We start from the raw sequence: 13,419 nt of genomic DNA on the forward strand, positions 1-13,419 counted from the left end.
CCCAAGCATTCAGTTGGACAAAGACCTCTATGAGCTGTGTCATCTCTTGAGCTGTACTCTTTCACATAAATCATTAGTAACATGTGTAATCACAATTACAGTAAAAGGAAATGACACATCTGATACAAGATAATACAAACATTGCTGTCAACCTGCCCCACCCACAACAACGCCTATGGCTATGAAACCAGCTCTGTGAACATTTGCCTTTTTTTGCTTTTTTTTACGTAAACAATATGCCACCACAACAAAATCTGACATCTATGACATATGGCAGAGCCAGCCGCTTGCTGAAGAGATAGCTAGCAGGGATTTTCTGTATAACAATGGGGGTAAAAATCTACAGCAGTTTAGAATGTCACCCAACCTGGTTGGTCACAACTCAGGTGGCCTGTGACTGTAATGTCTCACACAGGTCAAATTGAAAGACCACAGCTGAACTGTTATCAGATCAGAGGGCAGTAACCAGTAACTGCTTTGAGTATCTTATTTACTGGGATCAGAGGAGCAGACTGATCCCAGATGGCTCCTGATGAAACACCAGCTGTTTTCAACGTAGAGCAGCGAGGAACTGTTATCCAGGTGACTGTGAAAAAAAATCAGGTTGTGATGTTGTATTTAACTTTAATTAAAAGGAAAGGCTTTGTTGAACAAAATACTCCATTTTAGCTCCTTTTTTTTTGTTGCGTGCAGGTAGTCGCTCTCTGACACACACTCTCTGCTTCAACCAGTTGTCATATAAGAGTTTCCATTCTGCATAACATATTCTCAATGTTACTTTTTGTTTCTATATTGCATAAATTGTCATTTTACTTAGATTTGTTAGATTTGGGTATTCTCATTCTCTGTGAGCTTGACTCAGTGCTGTCAGTTACTAAGCAGCTCTTTAGAAACCAATGTTTGAATTTGTATCTGTAACAAAGTCACTTATGGATTTACAGTATATCAGTTAGTTGTAAAGATTGGACATTGCAGTCTGTGTTCATATGTGTGGTGGACATTGATACATTTTCAGTCTATCATAAAGATGACCCCTTATTAAGGGTCATCTTAAAGGTGCCCTTTGGAGTTTTCTTGTAAACAAACTAAAGTTATGTTTACTTTTAGTTTTACTCACCAAATATATTGTTTGTGTCTTTGAGGTCAAACAAATATGCTGAATGCGTTTCCCTCCCTACAAAACATTTGCTGTTGTTTTTTAAAGTATTTTAAAACCTGCATTGTTTAAGTCCATGTTTACTTGCTAGTAGTCTTATTCTTTTCGGTCTTTGCTGGTGAATTACTGCGCATTCAGGGCTCCAGGCTATCTTTTGTTACTAGGAGCACTGTAACTCCTAACTGAAAGGGGTGCCCACCTTAAATCGACCTGCAACGCAAATTCCAGGAAAATGGGAATTTTTCCCATCTTAACTGTATTACTGATAAATGCTTTGGATATTTAATACAGAAACTACACTTTACTGTTTTATTTTCATTGAATGGTGCTTTACCAAATGAACATACTGGAAGTGCCAGTTCATTGCCATTTCATTTGTGGATCTGTCTTGTCATACTTCATGTTTTAAGCTGCTGTTGTGCTTCATTAAGGTGTTGTGTTTAAACTGTGCGGTGCAAGTTGCCTCAGCAAACTTGGTTTTCCCAGCATGTAGTGGACCACATCTAGTCCAGTATACAGCTCATGGTGTTGGTATTTTTGCTAAATCTAAGCCATGTAAACTATCTCAGCCCGGGCTGGACTGGCCCAATGATTCAGGTCAAGATTTTGACTCCTTCCCAGTCCACCCTGTTTATGCAAATCACCAGACTGCAAACTTTATAGAATAGCCCTATTTGTTGATGTAACTGGTACCAAGCTAGGTATTGATTTGGCCACTATGTTCATCTGGAAAGAAAGTTATCCACATTTCAAAATACAAGTATTTGGGACTGACCATTAAAGGAGCCTTTCTGAACAGAGTTTTCAAGGTGTGCTATGGTAGTGGGTGCACCCTCAAGAACTCCAGAGAAATAGCCTACAACAATCATAGCACATACAAATGTACAAGGCTAGACACAAATTAAGCCTACATTTTTAAAAAATAAAATGAGATATACAGAGTCTATACTCAAATGTTCAAATGATTATTTTTACATTTAAGCCTTAATCATATCAAAAGTATCCAAAAGACACACAAGTTGACTGAACTTGAAGCTACAACAATGAAAGTAAGAAATGTTAGGTCTATAATGCAAAAGTCCTAAAAGCACTCCTATAGCCTACAAAACAAAACAATTGATTACCATGTTCACTCAGAAAGCAAACAGCATAAAAATAAACACATCCATCTTTCAATAATTTATACTAGATGTCTGTCTGACCCTGCAGATCCAAGAGTATGCAGGCGAGCGTTGTGGTGGTGTGAATGGTGTGAATGGTGTGAAACCATTGGTAGGAATGTATATTCCCATCACCAATGTGCAAGTGTTCGTGCATGAGACCAAAAGGATGCACACCATAAAAAACTGCTCCATAGCAATACTAGTGCTACCACTACATGGGTAGCTTTAAAATCAAACTGATTTCTGACCATGTCAGAAAATATTTTTTTTGCAATGCAATAATATGGTGATGCACACATGCCCCATGGGCAATTGTGGTTCTGTCACCTCCAAAAGGTGACACGTATGTGGCAGATCGCCTCTATAACTTCTCTGGCAGAAACAACAGTATACGACAAGTCTCTTCATAGCACCCCCGGGGCTTTCACACTGTGATTGGAGTCATTGTGCAATCTCCACTCTCCAATGATGAAACACCATGACTAACTTTAAGATATGACCAAGATTTTTAGTGTCCACAACTGAGCTGGGCCACTGTAAGTAGGCTACATTATGAAGTATTTGGCATCCTGTTGTAATGGGGAACATTATATAGCCTATTAATCTGCTGTAAGTCAGTCTGAAGAGCAACATTAGAACAGAGACATAAAACGCAACAAATCATAAAGAGGACAGGCATCGTGGTTCATAATGCCACAATCCATAATGCGCACATAAATTTCTTAGTGACAGTTTGCATGGATGTCGCTGCACTTAATATGTCAGGCAGCAGACAAGGACTTTACAATTTAGTTTTTTCTTAACTCTGTCTAGTTCATGGGTCATTAGCTTCGGGACAGCCAGAATTCCTCAATACATTCATACAGCGTTGTTAAGTATCTTACTATAAAAATTTAAAAAAACAGCTAATCATCACATTTAAGTCTGTCACCTTATCACCTCGCCTTTTAATAAATCTGTTGTGGCAGATTTAGATGAAATTCATAAAACACCTCAAATCTTTACCACCTGCTGTCACAGAATGATCTTCAAAACAAATTATCACACACCATTGTGACCCACTTTGCCTTTTTTTCCCACCTTCCCTTAGGCAATGCATGTGTAGTTGCATATGAAACACATCAGGCTTCAAAAGCCCCCCACTTAGAGCTGTGGTGGCTCCAATTCATCACTCGCTGAGAAGAAGAAAGAAGTGAGCTGATTAAATGATGCAGACAGTGATTTAAGAGATAAAAACTGACCAGATAAAAACATTGTTGAATATGGTTTGCTCATATCCTGTGATGTTGGATACAGTTTTAAGTCATAGACAAAATGAAAGATGTTAGATTGAAGCCTTTATCAATATCAGCTCATTTATCATCTATAAACACTCCTCAAAAGAGCTCGCTATTATCTCCCTGTTCTGTTCTGACTTGTTTTGCAGATAGTTTCATGGAGAATTAAGCCTTTAACATAATAATAAACAGTTGGAAACATATTATCATGGATTCTAACCAAAGGGAGACTGTTAATGGAGTAAGTATTCCACATTTTCATTGCTAAACAAGCCATGCCCCTCTTTCTCATCTGCAGCCAGGTACCAGCCAGTGCCAGCAATGCCAGGGATCGGGAGCTGCCCGGTGCCGCCTCCCTGCCTGCCAAAGTGAATCTGGGGCTGGTGCTTGGGGAGGGTGAGGAGGGCCATGCCAACCAGGTTGCCACACCGGCATCAGCCAGCGAGGGCAGCACCAGCCTCGGAGAGCCAGAGGAGGACGGGAATCACTCCCATCACTCCCACTCTACCGCCTCCAGCCAATGCAGTGCCACATACAGCAACTTGGGTAAGAATAATACATGCAAGGTGATTTGTTTGTTTCTTAAATTTGTATCTGTATATGAGTGCTGTAAATGACTGACATAAAGCTTGAAACCTGTACTTAAAACAATACCTAACTGTGCCGTGTAGGTAAGTGTTGGTACCTCAATGTCTGCAAGCTTTTATTGTCTAATTGAGCATATTCCTTCTGCCAGTCGTCTCACCACGAAATGACAGTACTCTAGAACTGCCACTTTTATCCACAAACTGATTTTCACCTGGATTATATGTTTCAATGCTTGAACAAGGGTCTCTTGAAGAGAAAGATGGGGAGAAAATGCAAATAAGCTGCTGATTGTGCACCACAATTGCTCAGAGCAATAAAAAAAAGCTATACATGGTCAAACTTCACAATGTGTGGGCTGCAATTGGTGTCTGATTTGCATCTGTTTTTTTGTATTATTGTAAAACACAGATTATATTTTTAAGAGAAAAAAGCATCATATGTCACTGTGTAAAGGTTCTGGTTAGCATTGTTGAACGGGTATCTGGAGTCAGTAGACGGATATTGCCAGAAATCTGTCAATGTCTGTACTTCACTTCACTCCTGAATGGCTGATTTTACTTTTTTTCAGCGTCAGTACACCTCCACATGTGACAAGTCATAATTTATTCCGTGATAAAACAGCTGGAGCTCAACATTTTTGACACATCTTGTTACCCACAGCCTGCACCTTGGAATCTAGAATAACTTGAAATATGTTATTTAAAATGGATATCTTTGTCCCGATGTTAGTTGTTCTTTTCTTTTCTTTCTGTCCTTTTGGGCTGGGACTAATTCTCATCGGAGTCATTTGTTTTAGCATATTTATTTGACATGCAGAGACGTACAGAGAGTAGATCACTCACTCACATAAATCAACAGATTACCCTCCTGTTTTCATCTAAATCCTATTCTTTGTATTGTTCTCTGTGTCTTTACCTTGGTCTCTTTCTTTTTTTGGTGTATCTGAAAACCATATTTTATATGAATGATGAGATTGGAGTAGGGCTACACTAATAAGGACATTATAAGAACATGTACCATGTGAATGGCTGCAGTACTGCTATTATAAATAAAAGCTTTAAAAGCTTCATAAAAGCTGTTATCCTTATATTAGAAACTGAGACTAATTATTATATTGTCTTAGTTCTCTAAATATTCCTAATTGCCTGGTCTGGCACTGCAGTGTTTTAAGTCCAGTTTGTTAAATGGCATAAAGGTCTGGCATCCCCACAGCCTGAATTATTCACTTGGAGCCTTTTGTCTCGTTTATTTTAAAGAATGGTGTAGAAATCATCAAAAGGCACAAGCATGTCTATAAATCCTTTGCATGTGCATCTACTCTAAAAAGACTAGATTTACCTGGCCACTGCTGTCTCATTCTACATTTTTCTTTTATTCTACATGGACATGAATACATTTTTTTTAAAGCAAAAAATCCTAAATGAAAGAGAGACAAAACTTTATTCCTTCAGAGATATAGCCTTAGAAACAAAAGACAATATATCAATATTAAATGACAAATACCCCCTCTCTGCTTTACTGTATAATACTTCTGTAGACTGTAACATTACATTCCTCTAATACCACCAGTTCCTCTGTTACAGTCCCCATTTTGGAGCATGTTTGTCACTACTCTCTGTGGATATTTCATCATTAGACTTCGTCAGCAGCTCAGTATTACAGGTTTGCTGGTGGTGGAACGACAACGCACATTGAGGCCAGGCTTTTGCAGCAACAAGAGGAGATAGAGAGAGGTAGGCACAGCTGTCAAACATAGCTGGGCACTTAAAATATGAAGCTTTCTCTGTGTGGGAAAGGATTTCGCTGTGATCTAGTGGTGTGTGAGAGAAACAGATACACAAAGTGGTAGGGTGGAGAGTGTGGGTTTGTGGAGCAGACGCACACCACTGTGTGTTCACACGTTTGCTTGGATGAGTGTGTGAGTTTTAAAAGGTGTGTGCGGGTCTTACTTTCTTGTTTAAGGATTCATCAGAGACAGTGTTTGTTTTTGTTTGTGTGTCATTGTTGCTCTAATAAGGCTTTTTTTTTAACGAGGGTATGTTCAGTCACCGTGTGTATTTGTGAAGCCGAGAATACACACAGGTTCTGTAGATAGATACATTGTGAATGTGTTAAAAGCTCCCTGGATGACAAATGATGAGCTGCCTGCAGCTTAATTTTACTCTTATGTGTGCTGCTAATGAGAAACAAGGCAGAAGTGTGTGTTTCTGTGTTTGTCTGCCTTCAAGCATTGTACAGTACGTCATTTTTGTTTGGGAGGGTGTGTGTGGCCTTCAAGATTAATATACAGCCGCTGTGAGTGAGATGTCTGTTTGAAGGAAGTTTCCACTTCTGTCTTGTCGATTTCACTCGCCAGAAATTCAGAAATAAAACTGATATGCCTCCTCTCTCTCTCTCTCTCTCTCTCTCTCTCTCTCTCTCTCTCTCCCTCTGTTCACACATTTTGGTGGAGAGTCACATTTACTTATGAAACACAAGTGTCTCTCTCATTGGCTAAATAGTATTAATCGGCGCATCAGGCAGTGGGAGGCAGAGCACTCGCTGCCTCACTCAGTGAGAAGTCTCCAGTACTGGTGGGAGCGTTGAGCCTGCCTGTTGGCACCAGCAGGTCTGTACAGACTGTCAGGGATGGAAGCAGAGAAAAGGGTTTCACTCTGCCTCCCTGCGCAGCTGCTGTACCACGTTTACCTAAAAACTTTGCGGAATTGAGGTAGGCTTGTTTTTCCTCCTTATCTTAGTATTCGTCTCTTTCATCACCTGTCAAACGTTTCTCTTTCCGTTACTTTGCTCATTTTTACCACCACACTGCTCTCGCTTCATTCCTCCCCTCTGCTCCTTTTTTATTCTACCCACCCTCCTCCATTTCCTCCTCTTGTAATGGTGTCAGAGTTAGTTTTATTGCAGCACGATGGCTATACAGTAATCATTTTGCTGCGGCAACAAGTTCCTTCATCTTCTTGCGAACAGATGTTGGAGAATACTGGTCACTAATACTGTGAATGGAATGCCTTACTATTGCATTTTCAATAGCGTTTTATGTATATTATATAAATTAAGGTTCAAAACAAAACATTTAAATTTAAATATGAAAATTGTGTCATCATCTCCAGTCTCTGAGGAAATGAATAAGCAGTCAATTATTTTCTACCATTTTTGTTTCAATTTCTATTCTAAATCTATTAAAATAGAAAGGAAATCATTAATCCAACCCTGCTAGCAAAATAGATGTTTCATACACAGGAGGTTCTGTGTTTGGAGAGGAGAAGAATGCCATTAGCTTTTGTATACTGAACATATTTTGGAGGGACTGGGACTCTCCACTATTTTATCTCCTGGAGATGGACACAAGACAAAAGATGTTTAGCTTAACAGCTGTGAGTTCTAAAATATAAGAAAGGGACTTTGTACTTACTGTAATCACTTTCAATTTACTGTCTTTTTTCAATTACCACTTTTCCAAAACTTTTTTAGGGGTCTTACTTTTACCTTTTTTGCATCTGTCACAGTGTTACTAGGCACAGATAATATTTTAGTTACATTTCTATTCCTGATCCTATTCCTTCCCAGCACCTTTGTAATTATGTTAAAAGACCATTTAATTAGACTGTTATTTTGTATAAAAGTACTCCACGAATACATTTCAAGATGTCAACTTACTACTTTTCACTGTATTTTGATCTGGACTAAATGATCAACAGATCAATCGAAAAATAATCAATGTTGTAAACGACAATCAGTTGCAACCCTAATTTCATTATGCAGTTTGTTTTAAGGTGATATGTTCATGTAAGCCATGTGGGGGGTTTTCATCCCTTAATGCAAGTTGTTTTATCACCACATTTATTTTTGTGTATATAATTATAAAAAGTATTCTTTATTTGGAAATGTCTGTCACAGACTGAGTTAGTGTTATGTAAGTCACAGCCACATTGCTGCAATAGAAGATCCCTACGACAGGACGAGGGAGACGGTTGTTTTCTTCTTGGATGGATTACTGCAGATTGGTGAAGGAACACATTTAATACACCCGTTCCAGCAAGGATTACTAAGACTCATTTACTTCATCCTGACTGCTCTTTCTTTAAGGCTTTTCCTGCTTTCTTAAGATGATGGTAGCGTGACACACGTGAGGAGTTACTCACACCGTTTAACAAGAATTTCAAGTCAGTAGAAGTTGTACTGGGAAGAGAGAAACACTATGCTCTAGCAGATTCCTTTACCGTGAGGATAGGGGAAAGTCATTTGGCAAAAGAAGTGCCTTTGAAAGACATCATCTTAAACTCAGCAGCCTCTCATCGTGATCTACCAGGAAATTGGGAGGTTCCCCGGTGAGCTGAAAACTGTGCTATAGGGTTGTCTGTGACCTTGTCCACCCACTTAGTTAAAACTACCAGGCTGTTTCCTTCCAATCATGCAAGCCGCATGACTCCTTTGTTATTTTCATCTTATCAGACATGTGTCTCTAACCCTTCTGCCTCCGTGGTCCTCAAACCAGAGAACATCGAGGGAGTCCAGTCAACCTCCTCAACCCCCCAATTCCCTCCTGCCACCATCCCAGAAAAATAAGGTCACTTCAAGCCACAGATAAATGCGCTCTCCATGCTGCCTCTTTAAGCCTCACTGCAGAACAGAACTGCAGATTGAGTTGGGCAGTTGGATGGTTGGAGGGACCACTTGCGCCCAGCTGTCCTTCTCTCTGGATTGAATTCTCCTCAGGGCCACCAGTTCCCTCACGTGCTGCAGCACACAACCTCGTGTCAGCCTCTCGTCTCCATGAGAAACAGCAAGCCATTGGGTGGCTAGAAACTCCATGTGGGGCATACAAAAGGCACTGGGGAAGCTGGTGGTACAAGAGTTTGGAATGATTTGTGTCTCAGGTGTAATTTTTTTTATCTTTTTCAGCTGTTAGGATTTACCTAAAACTGTTGTTTTATCTTTACATCTTTTAAGTCCTGAAACATTTGCCTGGTTCAGCTAACATTTTTACTATGAATGATTTTCTTCCCACAGAAAAATCCTTAGAAAGATGAAATCACCAATTTGAGATATTTTGCTTCCTGCATTCATTTGATGATCTGACAGATCAGGCCAGACGGCCAGGGATAGAGGGACGTATTCATATGCTGTAGTCTCTTTAGTGAAAGTATCAATACAACAATAAAAAATACTCCATATCATATTACATAATATAACATCCTTATTATATTATATTAGCTTGCATGTAAGCAGTTTATAATGTTGTAGTTGCTGGGTAGTTTGATCTAAATTGCTGGGTAGTTTGATCTAAATAAATGCTACATAATTTACATAATGATCATGTTTGATGATCTGTGTGTAGCATATGTGAGTACTGTGTGTATATATGTGTGTGTGTGTGTGTGTGTGTGTGTGTGTATATGTGTATGTGTGTGTGTGTGTGTATATGTGTGTGTGTGTGTATATGTGTGTATATGTGTGTGTGTGTGTATATGTGTGTGTGTGTGTGTGTGTGTGTATATATGTGTGTGTGTGTGTGTGTGTGTGTGTGTGTGTGTGTGTGTGTATATGTGTGTGTGTGTGTGTGTGTATGTGTGTGTGTGTGTGTGTGTGTGTGTGTGTTTGTGTATATATATGTGTGGAAAGTACAAGCACCTCAAATTGCACGTATGTACAATGCTGGAAATGTACTTTATAAATTTCTGCCAATGCAAACTGCCTGGGTTGGCAATCATAAATGCAGTTGTGTGCAATGTAATGACATCAAATAATCATGTAATTTTACTTTTTGTGTAATGAAGTCCACATTTGTTTTAGCTGTCTTTCCTGCTATTTGAAACTGCCATGTGTACCGCATTTTGCTCCCTATCCTGTTTTTTATGGTTCATTGCTGTAAGCACTTTGAATTTCATTGGTTGTTATTCATGCAAAACATGTTATCTTTCTTTTCCTCCAGGTCAATCCAGAGCCAACATGATCCCACTAAAACAGCCACGGAACATGAAAGCATCCAACGACACCTTGGCCTCCATCGACCTGGACAGCTTTGCTGACCAGCCCGCCCATAAGGCCACACCACCACCACTACCTAAGAAGGCTGTACCACGCTCCAGTACTGAACCCAGCCTGGGAGGCAAAGAGTCAGCTCAAGGAGCCCTGAGACCTCGGGCTGAGGCTAAACCTGGGGGTACCAACCTGAGTGTGGCCAACCCTCTCTACGACTTGGACTCCACCTGGGAGACAGCTAGTCAGAGCTCCTCTCTCAGCTCCGAGCCTCATCGAGCTCACGACCACGAGAGCGGTGACTCTCTGGAGAGGCCATCAGCTGCCACGGCTACCAACAAGGGTCGCCCGACGAACAGCATGTCCTCCCTGGTTCCTCAACCTGCATCTGCTGCACCTAGTGCCACTGCCGGCAGAGAGAGGAGGGCGTACCCGAGTACAGAGTCTTTGGCTGGAAAGGGTCGGACAACAGGTCGAGGTGCTGCGGCAGGAGGAGGAGGCTCCAAGCCCCAGAGACCTGCTCTTTACAGGGGGTTAGACAGCTGGGATGAGGTGGTGGGAAGAATCCGGGGGCTCCACACAGACACACTGCGGAAGCTGGCAGCAAAGTGCGAGGACCGTTTCATGGCTGGTCAGAAGGATCACTTGAGATTTGGCACTGACAGCTGGTCCCACTTCAGGCTGACCACTGGGAAGCCCTGCTGTGAGGCAGGTGATGCTGTGTACTACACTGCCTCCTACTCCAAGGACCCTCTGGTCAACTACGCCATCAAGGTGAGATGTCTGAAAGTCCAAGATTAATTATATTCAGTCCCATGCTTACATTTCCTGCCACATTTAATCTGATAAACATAACATGATGCACGTTTTAATTTAAAGTTACTAGACAAGCAGTTTAACATGTTTACTTTTAATTTATTTCGTAGTCCAACCATTAATCAAGGAAATAAAAAGCTGAGGAATCCATAACGGGAGTAATTGTTATTTGCAGCCCTACTCTTCTGATTCCATGTGAAATCTCTAGATGTGACAGACTGTTGATTCTTTTTCTTGTAACATGTTCCAAATAACATCTTCATTAAGTGCAGTTTGTTAGTAATACTATATGCCATTCATTGCATTGAATTACATGTAATTTAAAATGCTCAAACTTTGTATGACCATAAAACTTATAACTTGAGCTAGTTTGTCCCACTTTCCAGTCAGAGTATTTAAAGTTTTCACACACAGATACAGCATTGGTGTGTGTGTGTGTGTTTGTTTGTATTTTAAATCCCTGCTTTGCATTCTTCCTGCTTTGAGATAGATTTTTAGACAAATTTGGAGTCTGGTGGCTGCTGTCCTTGCATTTGTATTATGTTTTTGTGTTGTTCTCCTACTCCCTTAGCCAAGGTGGACGAAGGTGTTTGTGCTGAAATATTGGCACTTAAACTTTGAGCCTTTAGGGCACGACCTTGTGCAATAAAACCTGTATGTGCATGCGTTGGCTGTTTTTTTTAATATATAATTGTGTGAGGGTAGTAGTTATGTCTGCTTGTGGTACTGTGTGTGTGTCTGTGTCTGTGTGTCTGTGTGTGTGTGACTGAAAGAGGGGAGAGAGAGGTGGGGGTCTGGGGCAGAGCTTGCCGGAAGATTTCTGAAGCTAAATACAAAGCAGATATAGATGAAGGTTGCCTTATTCACAGGATATGAAACTCTGCACTCCACAGCACTTCAAAGCTTTGCCCTCATATTAGCAGTGGGCTCAAGAGAAAGTCTTGTTTTTTAATGATGCTCATCCATAAATGAGGCAACCAGGAGCAGCAGAACACAAACAGGCCCAATTAAACTTTCCCCAAATCTCCATTTTAATGTGGCCCAGTTGTGCTCCTGCCTTCCTTAACCCGGTAAGTGTAGTTGAGCCTCCTGCAAATGAGATTTAACATGCTGTGAGATTTTTAATGCGGTGCTAATTATTAGTAGGCCACCTCTAGCATGTCTGTGTGAATTTTTGGCTCTCAGAGGAATTTAGCTAGCGAGTCGGTAAACTTTAAAGTATATCTGAAATGTCAGCATTAAGCAAATAAGAGGGAGCAATAAATTAAATTGATTGCCCGCCTGTTAACATGGAGCTTTGTGTTCAAACCAGCAATACTGCTTACAAGATATGGCATCTGACCAATGAAAACTCTACAAATACGAATATCCTCAAAGAATGGTCAGTAGGCAGCTGTAGTCTCAGAGCCAACATGTCTAAACAAACATCCAGTGAACATGCACATTCCTAAATAGTTACGCAGAAAGGAATTAACTGGTACAGAGTTTTTTTTATCCCACATCACAATCTAATAAACTTTACATAAATTATGCCAAGGTTAAAGTCATCTTTAATAGAAGTAATAAAGTGAAATGATGGAGGTAGTTGCAGTAATAAAATAAAAGGAAGACACACACAGATTTATTGCAGCCTTGTTCATGTAACTGAAAGACTGGATTCAATATTATTCCATATTGACCTTTAGTAGAATCCTAACTTGATGATATAATCATTTATATAACAGTGGAATGCTGGGAAAATAAATGTCATTTGTCATGTCAGTTGCACAAAAGCTTGTGAATTAGTTTAGATAACTACACTGTCAGAATATAATTCATAGTATATCATGCTAAATAGAACTATACTTTAGATGGATATAAACTCTAGATTGAGGGTTAATTTACATTATCTGCATAATTTATTCAAATTATCAATCCAAGGGTTTTTAAGAAATTGACAATACACAAGTGTATTTTTAAAAGTAGACATTTCATTTCAAATTTCCATGCCCAAGTCCTGTTTGTTATAAGAGAAATACGGTAAGCTAACATTTTGTGATATATCCAATAAACAACAATTCAGCCTGAAAGTTCTAGGACCTAAGATCTTACATTACAGTGTACTTTGTACTGACATTGTGCAGGAATCCATTACTTTATTTTGCACAATTTCATTTTCTTACCAGGTTTGTATTAGACAATATTCAATTTGATATTTAAGGAGGTCATATTCTGCTTTTTCCCTCTCCTTTATTGAGTTATACCTATTTTGTGCATGTAATAGGTTTGCAAAGTGAAAATGTGCAACGTATGTGCAACTCCCAACAAAGATCATTTAGATCATGTAATCAATAAATTAATTTTGTTAGTCGTCACAGATTCTTTCTCAGAATCTAAACATCAGTTTCACTCATGTTATTGACGTGTTTGCTACTGTTAGTGGTGTCAGCAAATCTTACAG

General features: G+C 39.8%; 1 protein-coding gene across 6 annotated transcripts in view; it reads left to right on the forward strand.

The window, feature by feature from the left end:
* Positions 1-13,419, forward strand: part of peak1 (pseudopodium-enriched atypical kinase 1) — a 114,319-nt gene that overhangs the window by 94,612 nt on the left and 6,288 nt on the right. For all 6 annotated transcript variants that reach the window (XM_046037322.1, XM_046037321.1, XM_046037324.1 and 3 more), the window contains 2 exons: positions 3,895-4,142; positions 10,117-10,937. In XM_046037322.1, the coding sequence (XP_045893278.1) occupies positions 3,895-4,142; positions 10,117-10,937 (1,069 nt within the window). The remainder of the gene's footprint in view (positions 1-3,894; positions 4,143-10,116; positions 10,938-13,419) is intronic.

Source organism: Micropterus dolomieu, linkage group LG22, assembly GCF_021292245.1.
Source record: "Micropterus dolomieu isolate WLL.071019.BEF.003 ecotype Adirondacks linkage group LG22, ASM2129224v1, whole genome shotgun sequence".
In the NCBI taxonomy this organism is placed as follows: domain Eukaryota; kingdom Metazoa; phylum Chordata; class Actinopteri; order Centrarchiformes; family Centrarchidae; genus Micropterus; species Micropterus dolomieu.